Source organism: Octopus sinensis, linkage group LG3 (genome assembly GCF_006345805.1).
Source record: "Octopus sinensis linkage group LG3, ASM634580v1, whole genome shotgun sequence".
Taxonomy (NCBI): domain Eukaryota; kingdom Metazoa; phylum Mollusca; class Cephalopoda; order Octopoda; family Octopodidae; genus Octopus; species Octopus sinensis.
Window position 1 is genome coordinate 140,511,320 of NC_042999.1, and position 23,171 is coordinate 140,534,490.

The 23,171-nt window shown below is 30.9% G+C and overlaps 1 protein-coding gene across 5 annotated transcripts in view; it reads right to left on the minus strand.

The window, feature by feature from the left end:
- The window catches only part of LOC115209959 (muscle calcium channel subunit alpha-1-like), a 460,467-nt gene that overhangs the window by 66,801 nt on the left and 370,495 nt on the right, over positions 1-23,171 (minus strand). For all 5 annotated transcript variants that reach the window (XM_029778602.2, XM_036501424.1, XM_036501423.1 and 2 more), the window contains 2 exons: positions 3,862-3,984; positions 317-382 (listed from right to left, as the gene is read on the minus strand). In XM_029778602.2, the coding sequence (XP_029634462.1) occupies positions 317-382; positions 3,862-3,984 (189 nt within the window). The remainder of the gene's footprint in view (positions 1-316; positions 383-3,861; positions 3,985-23,171) is intronic.

Consider the following 23,171-nt stretch of genomic DNA (forward strand, 5'->3'; position numbering starts at 1 on the left):
CAGGAACTGAGTTTTGTTGTTGAGAAAATGGAATATGAATGTCTGAACCTCATGCTTGGAAATAGTATCATTATTTTAAGAAAGAGTTGTAATGTTGGTTAAATCTAATATCACTATTTTTTAAAATTCAAGTCTGGTCTTCATATCTCCAGAATATTATCCAAATATTTTTTCAGTTTTAAACAACATTCTGTCTCTATATAACATTAATGGCATAGATCACACAAATTTGAAATAAATTGATATATTTCAAGCTTGTGAATCTCTATATGGCTATGTGGTTTGTGTATATATATATATAAAAGAAATTACTCACCTGCATACCAATGACTGCATAGATAAAGAACAACATGACAATTAACAGAGCGACATATGGCAGAGCCTGTGAAAAGACAAAGTGAAATCAAATAACAATAATGATTAAATTCTAAAAGGAGTCTTTATCAACAATTAAGTCATTATTTTTAATGAATAACTGAATACACACACACACCATCATCATCAGCACCGTCATTTAACATCTATTTTCCATGCTGATATGGTTTCTATGGCTGCATGTCTTTCTTAACTTCAACCACCTTACAAAATGCACTGAATGCTTTTTTATTCATGACACTGGTACTAGTGAAGTCTCTGAGTAACTTGACTTGCAAGACAAAGAAAAAGAAGTCCCTCAAATGAGTGGGGTTGCATGAAGCCACCTCCCCTTCTTCGCAAATGACAGATGGATGTTTAAGGAAGTAGTTCCTGTGAGAGGAATAGGTAAATAGCAGCACAAAGAGAATAAATATGGGCTGATTGTGCAGTGATATAATTACAACAACTAAATAGTACCATTACTAGAATGATGATGGAGATGGAAAGAGCTTAAAAGGGACAAATTGGGTGTAGTGAGAGTACAGACAAACATAAAACTTTTAGGACTTCAATTTCATTATGATGGATGGACCTCATTAAGAGATATGCTCAGATCTGTAAGGCTGAAGTTGGGAACGAGGGGTGGTTAGACCGTCTCTGTTGAAAAGTATGGATTATCATACCTCTTATGTAACCCATAATTTCCATATATATATATATATATATGGAAAATTGGAAGTTAAAATAACGATAATAATGATTTCACACACATACACAAACATGTATGTTATATATTCTCTTACTCTTTTAATAACTAATTTGAGAAATTGGACTATGGCTATGCTGAGACACTATTTTCAAGAGTTTTACTTCATTATATTGATCCAATACTTATTCAGTCTAGTACTTATTTTATAGATATAATAATATGTTACATTTTTGAAATAAAGAGGTGCAACTCAACACACTGGTAAACATACTATACATTTAGGCAACTGTGTAAGTGGTGTTAAGTCATAGATTAGATATGAAGAATTTAAGACGGTTTTGTTATATGTTAAAAGCAAAACAGACATCAACTGTGATGGCTTTATCAGGAATAGCCTTACTTATAGAGCCATCTTGGTTGAGAAGTTGTCTGTATGAGGACTCTTCAGAGTTAGAGATCATTTTGGCAAGGTAAAACTGAAACTAATTAGCTGATTTTAAGCACTAAAAGGTTTGAGGCAGTATTATACAGTAGGGATGTAAAGTGGGTTGTCTTGATCAGATGGTCCAACGAAAAAGCAATGACAAATGAGTGAAAACTGGGTTTGGTGGTAAGACAAAATTCAAGAATGAAGCACGCTATAACAATAAGAGATACAGAGGATGATAAAAGATATTTGTCTCTACAGGTATTTCAATATCATGACGTACACACTCTGTAGCTATAGTGTTTTTGTTCTTTCCACGTAGAATCATGTACCCACTAAGTGGCTCCCGTGCCAGTGGCACGTAAAAGTACCATCCAAACATAGTCAATGCCAGTACCCCTTGACTGGCCCCTGTGCTGGTGGCACAGAAAAAGCACTATCTGAATGTAATTGATGCCAGGCTCATCTGACCGGCTCCTGTGCTGGTGGTATGTAAAAAGCACCCACTATACTCTCGGAGTGGTTGGCGTTAGGAATGGCGTCCAGCCATAGAAACATTGCCAGATCAGATTGGAGCCTCGTGCAGCCACTGGCTCTCCAGACCTCAGTCAAACCGTCCAACCCATGCCAGCAGGGAAAACGGATGTTAAATGATGATGATGATGATGATGAACTTTAGTAAAATAGAAATGACTGAACAGAACTGGACAATTAACACCTAAATAATTAGTTTAAATTCTTTGTAAGCATTATATTATGTAATTAGGAAATAAACTTCTTTTAATGTGCCTTAGTGTTTTTATGCCACTGAAGAAAGTTATTTGAGATAAGCATAAACTTTTAAAAGCCTTCAGGACACAGAACACATTTACTATAATCTACAGGAAAAACTTCCAAGATATTACAATGTGATATAGAATCTCTTTTGAATTGTTAGTTATAGTCACTCCATGCATATTTGTCTCACAGTATATACAATGAGACATTGCAGTATAATCTTTTTTTATGGATCTAATACAGATAAGAGAAGGTTAATCACAAGTAATAAGGATTCCATTAAACTAAAATACCAAACACATCCAGATACATCCTCCAGTAAGATTTCTAAAGGTTATTCCAAAACTTGATAGCAAATAACAAAATTCCTGTTTGTATGTCCACTGTTTGGTATAAAAAATATTCTTTACAGGAGTCCATAAGAAAAGTCAAAGGGAATTGATTTTGACTGGTACCTTAGCCATAATAAACTAAAATGTTTATGTTTAAAAATATATTTGTACAGACAGAAAAAAAAAAAACCAAGAGTGAATCAGCTTTTAAGGGAATAATAATTTCTTACATTGGCATAAGACTATTTGTTTGAGGAAGGAATATTGTCAATTAAATTAACTTCAATTTTTCACCTTGCAATAATTAACAGAAGTAATAATTAATAACTAAAAAACAAATATCTACTTTCATTGTGCAAGAATTTAGAAACATTAGAAGTTACGTAAGGGATAGAAATGTTAGAGTGCTGAGTTAAATGCTTTTCAGGGTTTCATTTTATCCCTTTGTATTCTAAGTTCAAATCCTACTAGAGTGAACTTAATCTAAAGATGGGAAACCTTTACATATTGGAATGCAACATCTAAGTTAACTGACATCTGACAAAAACACATTTTAACTAAACAAATATTTTACTAAACCTATTATTTTATAAATTATAATTTTGCAAAAGAAAAAAATATCTGTAAGAAAGTGTAAAAACAGAAAAGTTTTGGAGTAAGCACCTCTTTTAGCTTACAAATTTGCTTTTAAGAAAATTTTTCACATTTCTATATTTGAAATATGTTTGTAATTACTTTAAACAATTAGTTATAAGTATAGATAATGAAATATAAATAGGCATTGGTAAATTTTGCAATCAGTAGAAAAGATAGACTTAAATTAGCAAAAACATATTTTAGTATAATGGTTTTCCCTCAATTGTACTTCTTTCAGAAAGCTGTACAAAGCTGTAAGTTCCCAACTTCTGATTTAGTCTTGCATTTCTTCAAAACCAATAAAATAAATGCAGGCTTTTACTGGAGTTTTCTTAGTAAGATTTGTGATTTTAACAATTGTAAGCAATCAATGTTTTAGTGCTACTGAAAAGCAATAATTATGTGTTATATAACAAACAAATAACATTGACAAATGCTTTTAATTACAAGGCAGATAACACCACTATCCACTAACTGCAGTGTTGTATGTGAGTGTATATATATATATATAATATATATATATATAATATATATATATATATATATATATAATATATATATATATATATAAAACTTAGCATGGTTTTAAATATTTATCAGAAGAGAAAGAATAGATATTATACCTGGAATGACTTGATGAAGGTCCAGAGCAGAGTACGGATGCCCTCTCCTCGGCTCAATAGTTTAACTAACCTCATAACACGGAATAGACGGAAGAAATTGATACTGATGATTGGAGAGCCTGGCTGTAAAACAGATATACACATATTTATGTAAGAAACAGAAATCATTTTGATATTGCAAAATATGAAAAACTATCTCAAGAAACATCTAAAGTAATACACGTCTCTCTCTCTCTCTCTCCCTCCCTCTAATGTATGAGTGGTGTGTGTGTGTGTGTGTGTATGTGTGAGAGAGATTTATTTATACATTTTCAGTTTGGATAAGTTTGAAAGTCAAGGAGAGAAAAGAAATCTGAAGTTTTAGGATTGACCCTTCATCTTGGTGAGAGAAATGTAATACAAAATATTATTTTCTCTGTAATTTATACTGATGTAACCATTGCCAATTTTCTTGTACTCTGTTTCTTAAATTTTATGTGCTTGTCTGTGTGTGTGTATATATACATACACACACAGCCATACTGACATACATAATAATGCTTCTTTTTTTTTGTTGAGCTTGGGTTGTTCAATGATTCAGATTTCTAAGCACACCAAGCCTTATATATATATGTATTTAGCTATATCTTTATGGTGTTTATGAGTATATGCAAAAGCCATGAGTGCTCTAAATCCTTTACTGATTAATGTCACAAAAGTCTTTTTCTGTGTGTGTGTGTGTGTGTGTGTGAGTGTGTATGTGCAGAGACACATGGTTGTATGAAACTGAAGCAATTTCTAACAAATTGTATTATTTTTCTATTACATTCAAACAAAAAGGTAACCAATGAAAATTAAGAAAAATAAATACCAAAAAATATTGCACAATGTCATATTGTCACACAATTCAGTTCACAAAACCAATTTAAAATAATGTAAATTTTAATTTTATTTCAATAAACAAATTATAATGTAGATTAAATTAAAAGCATTTCAAAGAATTATATTTAAGAATGTTACACTTCTTAACTCAGATGACCTTTTAATTATCAAACAAAATTGAAAAAGAAAGACATGTTTACTCTTCTTTTATATTGATAGTAGTATATAAATTATAATGCTATTGAGAAATGTATCATATATATATGTATGTATGCATGTATATATATGTATACATATATGTAAATATATATATATGTATACATATATATATATGTATACACATATATATATATATATACATATATATATATGTATACACATATATATATATATACATATATATATACACACACACATATATATATACACATACATATATATATACATACATACATATATATACATACATATATATATATATACATACATACATATATACATACATATATATATATACATACATATATATATACATATATATGTATACATATATATATATGTATACATATGTACATGTATACATATATACATGTATACATATATATATGTATACATATATATATGTATACAAATATATATGTATACAAATATATATGTATACATATATATATGTATACATATATATATGTATACAAATATATATGTATACATATATATATGTATACAAATATATATGTATACAAATATATATGTATACATATATATATGTATACATATATATATGTATACAAATATATATGTATACATATATATATATGTATACATATATATATGCATGTATACACATATGTATATATATGACCTGTGGAGGCACAATGGCCTAGTGGTTAGGGCAGCGGACTCACGGTTGTAGGATCGCGGTTTCGATTCCCAGACCGGGCGTTGTGAGTGTTTATTGAGCGAAAACACCTAAAGCACCACGAGGCTCCGGCAGGGGGTGGTGGCGATCCCTGCTGTACTCTTTCGCTACAACTTTCTCTCACTCTTTCTTCTGTTGGCCTGGTCGCTTAGCCAGCGGGATGGCGTCATTTGAAGCACATTGTGACCAGCGATGTGTAACAACATCTGATGGCCTGGTCGGTCATGGTGATCACGGTGATATATATGACCTAGTTGTTAGGGTGTTATATTCACAATCGAGAGATTGTGGTTTCAATTCATAGCCCAGGTGGTGCATTGTGTTCTTGAGCTTCATCGCACATTGCTTTACAATCACTTTGACACCTGAAGCATGGTACACAGTACACCTGTTCAGACAATGTTGATTTGATGGAGAGAGTGAGCTAATGTGTAGTACAAACATTTGATCACTATAAACAAAACAGTTGTGCAGGTTGTTTGGCAAGCTGAATGCTCATACATCATCTTCGATGGGAGCATCCATCATATATACACATATATACATATGCACACACACACACACACACACACATATATAAACATATATCTATGTGTATACATACACATGTATGTGAGTGAAGAAATGTGACCAAGTGGCTTAGGTAGGGTGTTTGGCTCATGATCATGTCAAGTATTCACTTCTTGGACTGAGAAGTATATTGTGTCCTTGAGTATGGCACTTCATTTCTTGTAGTTCCAGTTAACTCACCCAAAAAGCAGTACCAGCCGAATGCTGGTATAGCTTCTATCTTTCTCCAGGTGTCACACCAAAATTGATACGTGGTGGGTCAGAGAGAACACCATTAACACATTCTGTGATATTCTGATTTAACAGGAAATTACTTAACCAAGAGCTGAGAGATGGATGGAGCACATAAGTGAGCAGTTTGATAGAAAATTTGCATGCCAGACAAGGTCAAAAGCTCTGTGGATATCAAGGTAACAACACTACTTTAACCAAATTTCTTCAGAATGGGAACTCAATGGTGACATCAAAGAGTAGAGGTTATAGCGCTTTGCTTCGGTTGAGAGTAAATAATATAAATTTGTCCTATTTGTTCCAATAATAGGACAAATTTATATTATTTACTCTCAACTGAAGCAAGACTCTATAACCTCACTCCAGTAGATCAGGTTGGTGATCATTAAGAAGGGAAAGAGATTCAAGGTGATTGAGATTGTCTTTCAAGAAAATCTTTGGCCAGGCTTGTGCCTTAAAGAGGAACCTTTCAGGAGCAGAATCATGGCATCATAAGATAAAGAGGCCCAGAATATGTAACAAAGAGAATAAATATTTTTTTCATGGTATTTTATATTTTTTATCATAGAAAAGATATAAAGAATATATATATATATATATATATGTTGTGCTCAATTCAACCTTATGCAGAAACTATGCAGAATCTTGTATATGTTAATTTATGTGAAACAAACATGAATTACATACTCATACTGCAGTTTTGCTTGATTAGCCCTTCAACCAGCTATACATGTCAGCAGGTTGAAAAGGAATGGGTATGAAATATCTGTTTTTGACACATGAATTAATTGCATGCATAGTTTATTATGTGAAAACAGCAAACAAACAAAAAAAAAGATATAAAAATATATTTAAGTGCATACACATTTGCACACATATAAATGTGTATATATATATTATTTTTTTAATAGCTGCAAATACATATATGCACATACATATACTGAAATACAAAATATCAGGAGTTTTTTTTTTTAGTCTGTGTTCCAACAAAGACTTAACAAAATTCAAAACAGAAAACTTTCTATACTTACAAGTATTTCCAACAAGAGTTTGGACATACGAATAGCACCATTTAGGCAGAGGAAATGGAAATGATTATGGTTTTTGATAGATGCCACAGATAACAGTAGAAGATATTTTGAAGAAGTTATTTCAACAAAGGAAACTAAAATCTATGGATATACATTTCAGCAAAACTGCAGAAGCTATGTATATGTTCTTTTGGTCAAACCATGTTTCATACTCAAAACTGTTACTAACTACTTTGGGTAAAACACTGCAGACGGTAAAGTTAAATTGTTCTAAAAACATCAGATACTGCTAGTTAGTATGAGTTGGTACCTTTTAACTTAAATTAGTTAAGATTTTCAAGTAAATATGTGAATAGGTGTGTGTGTGTGTGTGTGTGTGTGTATATATATATATATATATATTAGAAGGTGCAGCTATTTGCACAGGTTAAAGGAGTAAAATTGCAGATAAGTATTCTTCCTTTGTTAATTGTGGTAAATAGTTTCATTTACTATTTTAATTCAATAAATTTATAACATATATAGAGGTTTTTTACTTTTTAAATATTATTAACTTAAGTTTGACATAATAATGGTAATATATACTAGTATTGATAGGGGTAAATTTCATGATAAATTATTAATTCCCATAAAGTTTATATAAATAGGTGGTTTAATTTGACGTGTTTATAGTTGATGAGGGTTTCTTATGTTTAGCACTTTCTATATCACTATTGTATTTTTAGGTGTTTAATTTTATGAAATTTTTTTAAATTTTATAATTTTGTAATTTAAAAAATATTTTAAATATTGTAAAAATATATTAGGAAGTTATATATATATTTATTTTTATTCTTATTTTTAAAGAAGAATTATTAGAATTTGTAGGATTAAGTTGGATCCATTAATAATAAAAAATAAAAATAGCCTGAGGATGCATTGGTGGATTTATGTATTAGGTATAGCCTGGTAAAACTAACCACCAGGGCAGAAACACAAGTAGCATTGATTAATATTATCTTCTTTCCCCACAGACTAATAACAGGTAAGGTATATATATATATTAAAATATGTTTAAATAATTCTATTGTACTTTATTTTATTGTATGTTATAGTAGGTTTTAAAATGCTTATATTATTAAATTAGTATTTTGGATATAACTTTCTATGTGTACTCCAGAAAATAAGGTTGTCCTGAAATTGAAGTTGTGGTCATATTGGTAAAATCTCAAATTTGTAATAATTATATATATATATATATATATATATATAATATATATATATATATATATATATATATATATATAGAGAGAGAGAGAGAGAGAGAGAGAGAGAGAAAGAGGATGAAAGCTTTTTTGAAACAATTCAAATGAGAAGTTCCTATATGTGAAATAAAAAACAGTTGAATTTTAGATTAGTTATTAGACACTATTTTGTTCTAGAAATTGTGAGAAAAGTAACAGAAGTTCTATTAAAATTTCAATAATCAAATTTATATCTTGACTGGAATGAAATAAAGACTATATCACAAAATGATCACAGAAGTTTTTTCTTTTTCTTTTTTCTCAACAATCTAAGAAAATTTTTTTAGACAAACTATGACTATTTTGTGTTTATTTGTGTATGAATATGTATGGGTTTATTGTTTCATGAAAAGCTACTCTATGCATTTTGTAGAGTGTAAGTATTTATTGTACTATCTTGGTATCAAAAAATAGAATTGTTTAGAAATAAAATAATTCAGAGATTCCATCCATGTAAAAGTTAGTGTTACTATATTTAATGCTTGGAGCATTACAAATGTTAACTAAAAATAAATACATACGAGAAAAAGAAAATTGATAAATAATTTTTAAAAAAATGTTATTTCAGTAAAGTACATGAGATAACTCTGAGTTATTTTATCTCTACATAAGACTCACTCATTGTGTCCACTTATACAAAACCTTAGTTTGGGGGTTATCAACCCTTTTCATTCCATCAGTCTTTTGAAAGTAAATTTACCCTTATTCAGTTTTGTTCATTAGTTTGAGTTTATACTTCTACTATAATAAAACAACTAACAATGAGAAAATTTAAAGTACTATTTTAAGTAGTGTTTAATTTCAAATAACAATACAAATAGCACATGACAATGTTAAGTTATTCATTTATGAACTAATGATAAACAGATACCAGAACTAACTAGTGTGTTGCTAATGGAGAACAGTTTTCTGAATGAGACTACACCATTAACAATACAATAATTAAGAAGAATACAATACTTAAATACAAAATGTTAGAAAGAAAAAGATTTTAGTTTAATGCTCTTCACAAAGGAGGCCAACTTCAAATTTATAACTGAAGAAAAAGTAAAAATCCATAGCCAGTAAATACCTACCTCCCCTAAGGGTAGATTTACCCTAATTTGAGAACCCCTGCCATAGCCACCTCATATACATTGTTCGACAGAATAGGAAAGTCAATCTAACATACTCCTGTTGCTGTAGATCAGTGATGGAATTCGATATATTTTTTTGGGTTAGTTTTTATGCTTTAGCCATATAAAGGTTTTTATTTCCTAAATTTTACCATTATTCATATTAATTCTATTTCAATGGATTAAACAGAACATATAATGATTTTGATATCTGTTTTTGTTTGCTAATGTAAATGTTAAGAAATTTATATGGAAAACTGTTAAATTTCTGTTGTTTTCATTCTCAGTTTTTTTCTTTTTAACTTACAGTTTAAGTTTCAGAGAGTCTCATAAATATCTTTCTAGACTTTAAGAGTAGAACACGAAATAACTTGTAAATGTCTATTTGCTCTCATCAGAAGAAAACAAAGAAAGAAATACTGTCTACAGAGAAGATGTGAGCTAATCATTAAAAGAGTATTGATAATATTTCCATATCTTATATTTACTCACATAATATTTATATTTTTGTTTTATAGCATTGATTAATGTGGAAGAAGGCATTTTGAAACATGTATAACTATGTTTGAGTGACTGTATGGGAGCTGTGAAATGTACAGATCTTTGAATCAGGACTTTCACAGGTATCTAAAAGAATTATCTAATTCATGAGACATACAACTTTGTCATCCTTGATTTGAAGTGACAGCTACAACTCTCTCTTTCTCTCTCTCTCTCTCTCACACACACACAAACAAACAAAGCATAAAGCCAGGAGGTGTGAGAGGTGATTCATTTAACCATATGAATTTTATAGGGTTACAGTCATTTTGCAACTTCCTTCATATAGTATTTATTTCAGTATGCAAGAAATTATACATACATGTTTGTATTAATATGTATGTTTGGCATTATACAATACAGTTTTATATTCACAAATTAATGCAAATAAGGAGTTGAAAATTTGATGCAATCATGATGTTCTAGCTTTCTTTATTTACATTAAACTGCAAATATACAATTATATTGTATAATGCTGAGTATACATAAGGCAAACATACTTATAATTTCTTGTATACTGAAATAAATACTACTTGGAGAAAGTTGCAAAATAGCAATAATCCTATGGAAATAACATGGTTAAATAAATCTATGTTCACCTCTCACATATGCTATATGATGTATATACTTTTATATACTCCTCAGAGAATAATTTATTACTTGAATTTTCTAGATCTTCAGTTACATGGTTGCTTTACATTACACTGCTTTGTAAGAGATTACTGTGTGGACTGATAGCTGAATCCGTAGGAGGAACTTACTATGATAGACACAATTCACTGAATCTGTATGTTATACTATTCTTATATATATAATAATATTAGGGAATATTATTCCAAACTTACAAGGAAAAATTGAATTTAGAAATACTAAATCAAATTTCACAAAATATTATATATATATACATATATAAATTAGAAAAGAAAACACCTTTTATCAATTCAACAATGAAAAAATTAAATTATACCATATAGAAAAAAATTACATCTTATAGAAAAATTAAATATAAGATAAAAACATATACCAATGATTAAGTAATGTGCAAAATAATAAATAAAACATATATATTTGGTAGAATGACAAATCTATACGTTTTATTTATTATTTTGCACATTACTTAATCATTGGTATATGTTTTTATCTTATATAATTTTTCTATAAGATGTAATTCTATATGGTATAATTTAATTTTTTCATTGTTGAATTGATAAAAGGTGTTTTTTCTAATATATATATATATATATATATATATATATATATATATATATATATATACACACACATACATATATACACACATACATATATTTATACACACACATGTATATATATATATATATATATAAATTAGAGAAAAACCACTATTATGCAATTCAAACAATGATAGACATAAACCAAATCATAAATAAAAAATAAAAAATATATTTTAAAACATAACTAGATCATAAAAAGTACAAAAATGAATAATCAATATATAATAAGTAAAAAAAACATATATTGATTATTCATTTTTGTACTTTTTGTGATACTCTCTTTTACTTGTTTCAGTCATTTGACTGTGGCCATGCTGGAGCACTGCCTTTGGTTGAGCAAATCGACCCCGGGACTTATTCTTTGTAAGCCCAGTACTTATTCTATCGGTCTCTTTTGCCGAACCGCTAAGTGACGGGGATGTAAACACACCAGCATCGGTTGTCAAGCAATGCGAGGGGGACAAACACAGACACACAAACACATACACACATATATATATACACATATATACGACAGGCTTCTTTCAGTTTCCGTCTACCAAATCCACTCACAAGGCTTTGGTCGGCCCGAGGCTATAGTAGAAGACACTTGCCCAAGATGTCACGCAGTGGGACTGAACCCGGAACCATGTGGTTGGTAAACAAGCTACTTACCACACAGCCACTCCTGCGCCTAGTTATATGTTTTAAAAAATATATTTTATTTTTTATTTATGATTTGGTTTATGTCTATCATTGTTTGAATTGCATAATAGTGATTTTTCTCTAATTTATATATTATATATTTATATTATGAAATTTGATTTAATACTAAATTGAATTTTTCCCTGTAAGTTTGGAGTTCTACTGCCTAATATTATATATATTACATGTTATGCATATATTATAAATATTTATTACATATATACATGCATATACCTGTGTGTGCATGAGTGGGTTGCTCATGATGCTTGTTTGGGCTCTGAATTTATTGGTTAAAAAACAACTTTTTTAGAAAAATAAAACTGTGTCTGAAAAATGTCTTACCAATCTTTCTATGCTATACTTTCAATATACAATGTTACTGAGTATTACCTGTCACATTTGCATTGATTGTACTTATTTCTTCCTCTGTTACCACAACCTCAATATGGTCTTAAAAAGTGGGTAGGAAAAACACCCACAAAGCAATGTAATGGCCAGTATGTACGATTTTGTTTCTTTTACTTTTTGAGTCTGGAGGAAGGGCAATGCCCATGAACTTTGCAGGCTGTCTGAGAATTTGAATGTTTTAATGTTTCATTTAAACTGTTTTAAGTTGATACCTGCAGGAAAACTATGGGCAACAAAATGATTTCATTGGGTTGGTGTTCTAGAGAGAATGGACTGGGTATAATGATTAGTATAGGGAGAGCTGAGAGGTTGGAAGCACTAAGAGTGATGAGAGGTGGAAAGATGAGTGGGATGAGGGTGCCCAAATGGTAGAGGTACAATACCAACCAGCTCTGAAAAACAAAGGCTATAACAATAGCGATAAAAAGACAGAGAGATAAGACAGCATACCTGTGGGACAGGGGTTGTAGCAACTCTATTAGTGATTTAATTGCAATTAGTAGAGTGATCTTTTTCTGGATTCATTGCAGGATGTCTGTATGTAACAACAGCACCAACCCAGATGTGGGACCAATACTACTTATCTGGAAAGGTGGTCATGCTTTGCATACAGAGACCTATATGCTTAAAATATATCCAAATGGATGAAATGCTTCTGGAATTTGGATAATTTTCAAGAAATGAATCGAATGTAGAAGGTGACTCACAAATCTGGCAATCATTGAGTTTAGAGCATTACTTTCATATTTGTTATTTGAAATTTAATATGGTTTTGCTTGGAGGCTGGCAATGGATTTTGTAAATTTTCTTCTGAAGTTTTGCCTACAATCAACTGATTTGTTATAGGGCTTATATATTTTGTTTTCTTACACACACATACACATGCATACTATACACATGTGTATATTTTTGTAACTTAGAGGCTAAAATAATTTAAGAAATAAATTATCCATTTCTCTCCTTATAAAATGTGAATAAACTTGTCTGTGTTGTACATTTATTAGATTTAACTAAATTATTTGTCCAGCTCTAAAATAGTGTGATTGCAGGAGAACCAGAACTCAAATAGAATACAAATGAAAAGTATTATTTTAAAAAAATTACTTATGCATATTATATATGCATACATTTTTAATAAATTGTTATGTGTTGAAGATTATAATTAATTTGAAGGAATTTGAATTTCCTTCAGCTATTTAGGAGAAAATAAATTTTATAAAATCTTACAGAAAATGGAAAAGAAATGACATCATCAGATTTTGACAGTCACCAAGACGAACAACATTTTATAAAGTAATTACCAATCAAATAAACAAAAAGCTGTGTAGTAAATCTGGTAAATAGCATTTTTGATTGGTTACCAGCATTAATTAATGAAAACTCAGTATCAATTGCCAACCATAAATACACCACAAAGTAAGAAAACACAACCACAAAAGCATTAACATATAAAAGTAAGAGATCCAGTGAATATATAAAAAGCTCAATTATCTGTTTGAGCAAAACCATGAAAATGAGAAAAAGACAACCATATCTCATAAAAATAATTTATATATACAAATAAGAAAAGAATTAAAAAGTTTTAAAAAATCACAATACAAAAATAATTAATAAAATGTTCAACAAGATATAGCAAATGACTGGTTAAGGTAAAGTGGGCAAGCTAATAAAAAATTTGATTGAAATATTTTCGAATAAGATTCACAGAAATGAGTTTATCTTAAAAACAGATTTCAAACTATTTCAAATTACTTGAATTTATAAACCATTACTTATCACATTTGGCACATCGAATAAAGTAATTTACTGCTATTTTATTTTTTTAACTAATTTGTTTTACTTTTTATTCTTTACAATTCCAAACTTAAGTATAATTTATTAATGCTTTGGCAACCATTAATCATATCTATTTAGCTACTTACTGAGGTCACAGAAGGACAAAATTTCATTATGACTGTGATGCAGCTAGCAATGATCTTGCTACCCATAAGAAATACAGCAGTGAACATTCCCAGTAAAGTTGATAGTAGTAGGACAAAAAAAATCCAGTCCAAATGAGGAAGGGGTGGAGTAGGAGTGCTGACAAACTGCCAGAAGAAATCTGTTATTTTTTTATCAAGACATGTAGCACTAATGTTGTCACATCTGGTATAGTGATGTGGTAATAAGTAAGAGCATATGACTAAATACTCTTGAATAGCCTAGCATACAATCTACAGTCATATCTCATTGTAGTTAACCCCTTGAGTATCAATAATCATGGATGAATTGCAGTAGTAAATCCTACAGATTAACCGATATGTTATTATCATCATTATTTCCACTCAGGAATCTCCATGGTCCACTAGACTAATGAATATCTCTAGTTTCCATGGTTATTAAGTGGATGAGAAAAATTATACTGCTTTGTTATAGACATTCACTATCCAATATTTTGTCATCTTGGCTATATGCACACTCTAGATAATATTTAATTTACTTTAGTTTCATTAATAATCCAAAATAGTAAAATAGTTTCTGAGGTGACCAGCTAATGAAAATTAACAAAGAACAGTTACATATGACAAATTAACTATAGTTTTATATATCTACACACTTTTTCTCCGTTATCTAGCCAGACTACCATAAATTAGTATTTCCAGAATCCATGGTTCTCATTTTTTATTTTGAAAAATTATATAAATTAGGAATTGATGCTCAACTTCACTAGTTTATAAAAAGAAACTCTAAACTCACCCCCTTAACAATATCGTTAAATACAAGTTTTAAATATAAAATAATTACTATAATTACATATATGGATCAAATAATTCAGGAGAATGACTTATTTCGGTGATTTAAATAATAGTTTTGACTGTTATTTCCAGCAGGTAGACATACTTAACATGTCCTTTGATTAATTATAATTACATATATAAATAAACAAATTCTGCATTACAATTACTAGAAATAATAATAATAATAATAATAATAATAATAAATATATTATCATCATTATGATGAAACTGTCAGCTTATTTTGGTGGGTATGATGGAAAGTGCCAGCTGTCCACAGCCAGCAGACTAAGGTGACACTTGTTTACTGGTCATGCTTCAAGAACTTTACAAAGAATTTTTGCCGTTCCAAACAATGCTGATTTTTGTAGGTGTTCAACCTTTACATTTGTACCAATATTTTTCAGTCATGTTGGTAATTGAGTGCTGATACTTCCAAATGCACCAATTACTATTGGTATTATGTCTCCTCTCCTCATTGACCACAACCTTCGCAGTTTCCACTTCAAATTGTCGTAGTTGTTCAGTTTTTCTTCTACTTTCTCTTTGATCCTGTTATTATTATTATTATTATTATTATTATTATTATTATTATAACAAAATAATAATTTTTGAGCATCATTAATAATTTCTAATTGGTAATAAAGATGATCTATTACATATACAGGCATGATGCATGATGTGATAGATTCAGGTAGGAAAGAACAAGTTATCATCATCATCAGTTTAACACCTACTAATGATGATGATTATGATTATGATGATGATAAGTTATTGTCTGACATATCTGACACTTCAACAGTGAAAATGATGTGGAATCACTAAAGCTGGATATGGAAACCAGGCCATGGGCTCTGTTCATTGAGAAGGATATTTGCTATTCAATAATGCTATCAGTGTGTGTGTGTGTGTGTGTGTGTGTGTGTGTGTGTGTGTGTGGTGTGTGTGTGTGTATGTGTGTTTGTGTGTGCACATGTACACACAAGAATGTATTCTAAGTTACGTATTTCATTGGCTCTTCAACAAAATAGCTGTACACTGAAACAAACAGAGAAACAGATAAGCAAGGAAATAAATAACTATCTGTATGTTTACAGGTTCATAAAACAGGATAAGAATCACGGCAAGAACAGAAGACAAATGTTCAAAATCGAGAACAGTACTAAGGTTTAGGTAGTACAACTCACACTAAAGAGTTTTTACAACACTTGGTCTAGCACCAGAGATGCTGTCATCTACAAACGGATGAGGTCACAGCATGGTGTGCAAACCCAAAAAACACACACATACATACATACACACACATCAAAGTATATGACAACATTGTGGGAAGAAAGAAGGGTGTTGAGAAAGCAGCACAAGAGCAGTAGAAGGAAGTGGGACACACAAGAAAGCTGCACATGCATAGCAAAACTATTGCACTTATAACATTGATTTATGTTTAACAAGACACAAAAGGAAGTGTTTCTATGCCAGGTGAGGTATAGCTGATTGTACTGATAGCCACTCTATAGCCTCAGTATATTACTGGTACTTGTTTTTTTCCCCTTTGACAAGAGGATGAAAAGTAAAAGTAAAGTAAACAAAAAAGAGATATGACTTAAATTAAGAAATGAGGAAGCTGAAACTTTAAATGTTTCTGAAATCTAAATAGAAAATACACTTTTGGCTTTTTTGCACACGGACTAAATTAAAATGTTGAAGTCAGAAGGTAAATTCATAGCTGTTGGATATTTCATTTTATGGTATATCATTTTCAATTTTTACCATCATAGATTTCAATATTAACTTTAACTTGGAGATAACTTAAAAGCTTTGTAGGGAATGAAAGAATTTGAGCTGCTGTGATGTTTATGACATCTTCCAAGGCATGAGCAGCGTAAGTAAAGGAAACTTATACCAACAGTCTCAACTTATTTGAAATTTCCTCTTTTTATATATCTCAGGTGCTAGCTACTTCACAGATCAAACTATTAGTTTCTTAATATTAAGCACCAGTCAGATTTTGAAGGAAGAATGAATAATTGAATCTATTCTAGTAAAGTGGCATTGCTTATTGATGCTGGAGTGTGAAAGAGAAGAACTGATTTCAATTCAACAATGTCTAATCTGAACACTAGAATTGAAAGGAATGTTGTAACACATTTAATCCAGTGCTTTGAATTTCTTGTATTCATTCAAATATTAATCTTACTAGATACACAGTGGAATGAATGCCAATATATTACAGATAATTACATTATGATACAAATAAAATAGCTGCATCACTGAAATGTCTGAATGAAGGAATATTAAAGTACCAGACCATATATTTATTTTTGCAAAGCATTTGAGGCTACATTTAATTCTCTTTGTCTCAATTCTCTTGTTGACAGGAATAGGTACTAGGTTATCTAAAAGTATTACATGCTGTGACTTACAAAGGGAAAGATTAACTTCTCATGCATTCAATCCATTAAAAAACCCAGTATTATGCACCAATCATTAAAGCATAGAAATATTTTACTGATTTTCATATAAATCTGAAAGATAAAAACTGGTCTAGTTTGATCTTTATATGCCTCAATCATCACATTAGCATCATGAATTGTTGTTTAAATTATCATATAATGTGTGTGTGTGTGTGTGTGTGTGTGTGTGGTGTGTGTGTGTGTGTGTGTGTGTGTGTGTACACAAAAAGCATGGTTTGGGGAAATATTTCAAATTGTAAACAATAGTGCAATTATTTTTGATTAAGTTTGAAGCAGAATTGACAAAATATATTTCAGCAAGTTGTCTGGCAGAGTTGAAAGGAAGAAAGAAAGCAAGAGGTATTTAAAGAAAAGTGGAACAAGATGGACACACACAAACACACATGCATGTGCACACACACACATACACGAATGTATGCACACACACACACACACACACATTTATTGTGCAAGTGTAGTCAATTTTCAAAATCAGAATTATTCATCAGGACTGATGAGCTTTATTAAATTCTAATGAATGGAAAGCAGAAGATGCAATGTTGATGCCTTATCTTTGGGCAAAGTGAAATGATCCAGTTAAATGCATGGCATGTAGTGAGCTTGCTGAGAGATAGCTAGCTAATTAGATTGACAGAAAACTAGACAGAGACTGAATGAAAATAAATCAGAAGAAAGGTAAATTACCACAGACAATTTAGAATGTTTACATTAAAGCTTACTCTGAGAAAATCTATATATAATAGTGGAAGTTTAGCATCCTATGAATAATCTAAAATTCTCTCTGTTAACAACCTGTCAGTATCATATAATTGAATCTTAAAAGAATTTTAGTCATTAAAATACACATAAAGCTGTTATATTAACTTTTTTTTATTTCTTAACAGTTCAGTCTATAATGAAGAATCAAAATGTTTTGTACTTCTGTGACCTAATCACTAGCACAATTCATCTGCATCTCAGCATTACATTTTTTTTTAATAAAAGATCCAACAAAATATTTTAAATAAGTTTCAGCTGAGAGGAACAGCATTGAAATTCATTTATAATTTGTGAAAAGTAAAGCAAAGCAACAGTAGCCTTGAATTTGTGATATAAAAATTTAACTGTTATGCCTGATGATAATTATTGTCAGACTTAAAGTGCTTCTGGCGTTCACAATAACAACCCTGTTACTTGATAATAATTCCAGAAGAAAATAATGAATTAAAATTAAATATTGGTTTTTAAGAATTAATCCTCAACAACTCACAGCTATTGAATTGCTCATGCAAAGCTAGTTAGGATTGTTAGCAGTAGTAGTAGCACTACACACAGATACACACACACACACTTCATAGTACATCTTAAGACAATAAAAAAGTATTTCATAAAATTTGAAAAATGTTAAAAAATTGTAGTAGGATGAAATGAATGTATTTCATTTTTGGAACTGAATGCAGAGAATGAGATCTAGAATCCCAACAAGCCATTTTTAACTTTGAGTTAGAATTTCAGAATTTCTTCAAGAGACTTCTTGTCTGATGTAAATTTTTGAGATATACATGAAACTTTGAAGATGATTTTATTATCTGTATAGATAGGGAAAAGAATAGCTCATCTAAGAAATAATGTGTTCTAGCTTTAGACAGGCAAAATTTATATCAGTGGGAGGAAATGAGAAATCGTAACACTGATGTCTTTCTTAATGACACTAACAAAATAAATGAAGCAGTTTATCTCCAAGGCCAATGATTATTGATTCCCACCACTGTGCATCCCCATTACTACTTCTCACTCTTGCTTTTCATCTACCACCTTCTTAACCCCTCACTTTCTCTATCATCATATTTTTGCTTGCCATAAGCATTCATCCTGGTTCTTTTTTGGTCATTGATCTCACATATATTCACTTTTCTTTCCAGTAATGTTATCTATTTTTGTGGCACTCCATCAGTTATGAGGACGAGGGTTCCAGTTGATCAGATCAATAGAACAGCCTGCTTGTGAAATTAATGTGCAAGTGGCTGAGCACTCCACAGACATGTGTACCCTTAATGTAGTTCTTGGGGAGATTCAGCGTGACACAGTGTGTGACAAGGCTGGCCCTTTGAAATACAGGTACAACAGAAACAGGAAGAAAGAGTCTAGGAATCGAAACTGCGATCCTATGACTGCGAGTCCGCTACCCTAATCATTAGGCCATTGCACCACCACTATGTTATCTATATTACATTATGGAGTAGAGATAACTGTCATTTAATGGGGTACAAACAACCCTACATCTAATGTACTTTGTTTAGGGTTTGGTGAATGAAGAAGATGTGGAGTCATGGATATGACAATCTCTGTGGTGCTGATGTCTCAATCAAATAACCCAGTACACTCTGAAAAGTCACTGGTAATAGTAAGGGCATCTAGTCAGGGGAAGCAAGTATAAAGTGAAGTATACAAGTTAGATACGGTTCTTTGACTTATCTATGAGAACAATAACTTCAAATAATTGGTCATTAAGGTCTGACCTTAATGACCAATTGAACCCATGCAAACATGAAGGAAGCCAACCATAGAACCATAAGAGTCACACACACACACACACACACGTATGTAGAAGGCACCTACAAATATGTTGAAAAAGAATCACAAAATTCTTTTTAGTTAGGAGTAATTTCCTTGATATTATAGATAATTTTCTTAATTTTATAAAATATCCATTTAACTTACTGCACATACAGAAAGATAGTACGGAGTTAATGGAAATTAATTTCAGTTTTCAGTATTATTTAACTGAAAGTAATTTCTAATCCTAAGTATGAACTTGGTTTAACTGTAACATTTCCATTGGAGATATTTAGGTGAGCTAATCTAAGACGTTTCTAATGTTTTTCCAAAGGATTTGGAGCATTTCAGTAAAAAGAGAGAAACTGCTGACACTTAATAATCTATTCATCTATTCAGTTGTGATTTAGCTAATTATGTGATTTTATTTGTTTGATATACCTATTTTTTATAATTATGAATATTCTTTATTATTACAACACATTGCTATTATGTGCTAAATATCTTTATCAACAATTTCATATTTGGGTCATCATAATTTGAAGCATATTACAATTAAAAGGTAAACTATAATTAATGATTCATTTTAGCTGTGCACAAAACAAATGATTTGCTGGAAAAATAACAGTTGATTAAGTTGATCACATTAATAAGAATTTTTGTTTTATTAATTCTACAATGATAAAAAAATCAATGCTGCTAGAGTGTGAACTCAGAAAAATGAGATACTGAATTAATCACAATAACCCATCCAATCCAGCACCCTACAACCTCAGCTGTCTCCAGAAAAACAGTACAGTGTTGAACAAATAAACGGAAATGGCAGAAAAGTCTTTATAACAGGACATACTTTATCAAGAAGAGATAGTAGGAAAACAGACAAAAATGGGTAAAATGATGACATGGAGATATGAATTGTTGTAAACAAGCAAAAGAATGAAATAGGAAAGTTGTTAGTGATGACTGACCAATAACTGATGTCACAAGGTAAAAGTCAGTCAACATGAAAACAACAAACCCATATTTAACAAAGATTTCACAGATGCTTCATAATTTCATTTTAAGGTCTACAACTATTTCCATGGTTGAAATACAAACACCACTATCCATATAATTACATTATTAATTTATATAAAAGTATACAATTAATTAATTAGGTATGTGTGTGTGTGCTTGTGTCTCTTTGTTTTAACATCATGCAATAGTTGTAAACGAACATTACCACCATACAAGTAGTGTTCTACATTTGCAGTCCTCTGTGAAATCATGTCTAGTCATAAGAGAGTATTACCTAACTTGGAAATAGGTGAAGGTTAGTGATAGGAAGAGCATCAGGCCATAGAAAATTTGCTTCAACACACTTTATCTGACTTATGCAAGCAAGGAAAAGTGGACATTGAAACAATGATATATATATTAGGCACAGATGTGGCTGTGAGGCAGACACAGGCAGAGCTGTGTGATAAGAAGTTTGTTTCACAACCACATGGCTCTAAGTTCAGTTTCACTGCATGGCACCGTAGATAAATGTCTTCTACTATAGCCTCAGGCCAATCAAAGCCTTGTGAGTAGATCTGGTAGGCAAAGACTGAAAGAAGCCCATCATATGTGTGTGTGTGTGTTTGTGCATATGTCTTTGTGTCTGTACTCCACCACCACCACTTGACAACCAATGTTGGTGTGTTTATGCACTCATAACTTAGCAGTTCGGCAAAAGATACTGATAGAATAAGTACTAGGCCTTAAGAAAATATTTCTGGGATCGATTCATTCAACTAAAAAGCCTCAAGACAGTGTCCCAGCATGGCTGCAGTCAAATGACTATAAAGATATAAAGATATATATATATATATACATATACATATACATATATATATATATATATATAGTGGAGTGCAATGGCCCAGTGGCTAGGGCAGCGGACTCATGGATGTAGGATTGCTGTTTCAATTCCCAGACCAGGCACTGTGAGTGTTTATTGAGCGAGAACACCTAAAGCTCCACAAGATTCCAGCAGGGGAGGGTGGCGAACTCTGCTGTACTCTTTCACCACAACTTTCTCTCACTCTTTCTTCCTGTTTCTCTTGTACCTGTATTTCAAAGGGCCAGCCTTGTCACACTGTGTCACGTTGAATCTCCCCCAAGAACTACATTAAGGGTACACAGGTCTGTGGAGAGCTCAGCCACTTGCAAGTTAATTTCATGAACAGGCTGTTCCGTTGATTTGATCAATTGGAACCCTCGTTGTTGTAACTGACAGAGTGCCACGACAATATATATATATATCAATGCTTTTTAATGTTTCTCTGTCAGTAATATAAACACTTTAAACTGAAATATTCTCAATACTTTTCTTCAGAGTACATGTTTATTAACTTTAAAATCACTGCCAACCTTTCCCTTACAAAAGTTAATATTTATATATTTTTATTTATATACTTTTGGGTTTCCCCATGACTAGCAAGTTCATTATAATCATTATTGTTTATTACTTCCGCTTTAGCAAAGTTAAGAGGTATTGTTTTCAGTCGTGTTTGTTTGTCTGTGGACAAGATATGTCAAAAACCACTGGATGGATTTGGATGAAAATTTCAGGGATGTTTGGGCTCATGATTGACATGAACTGATTAGATTT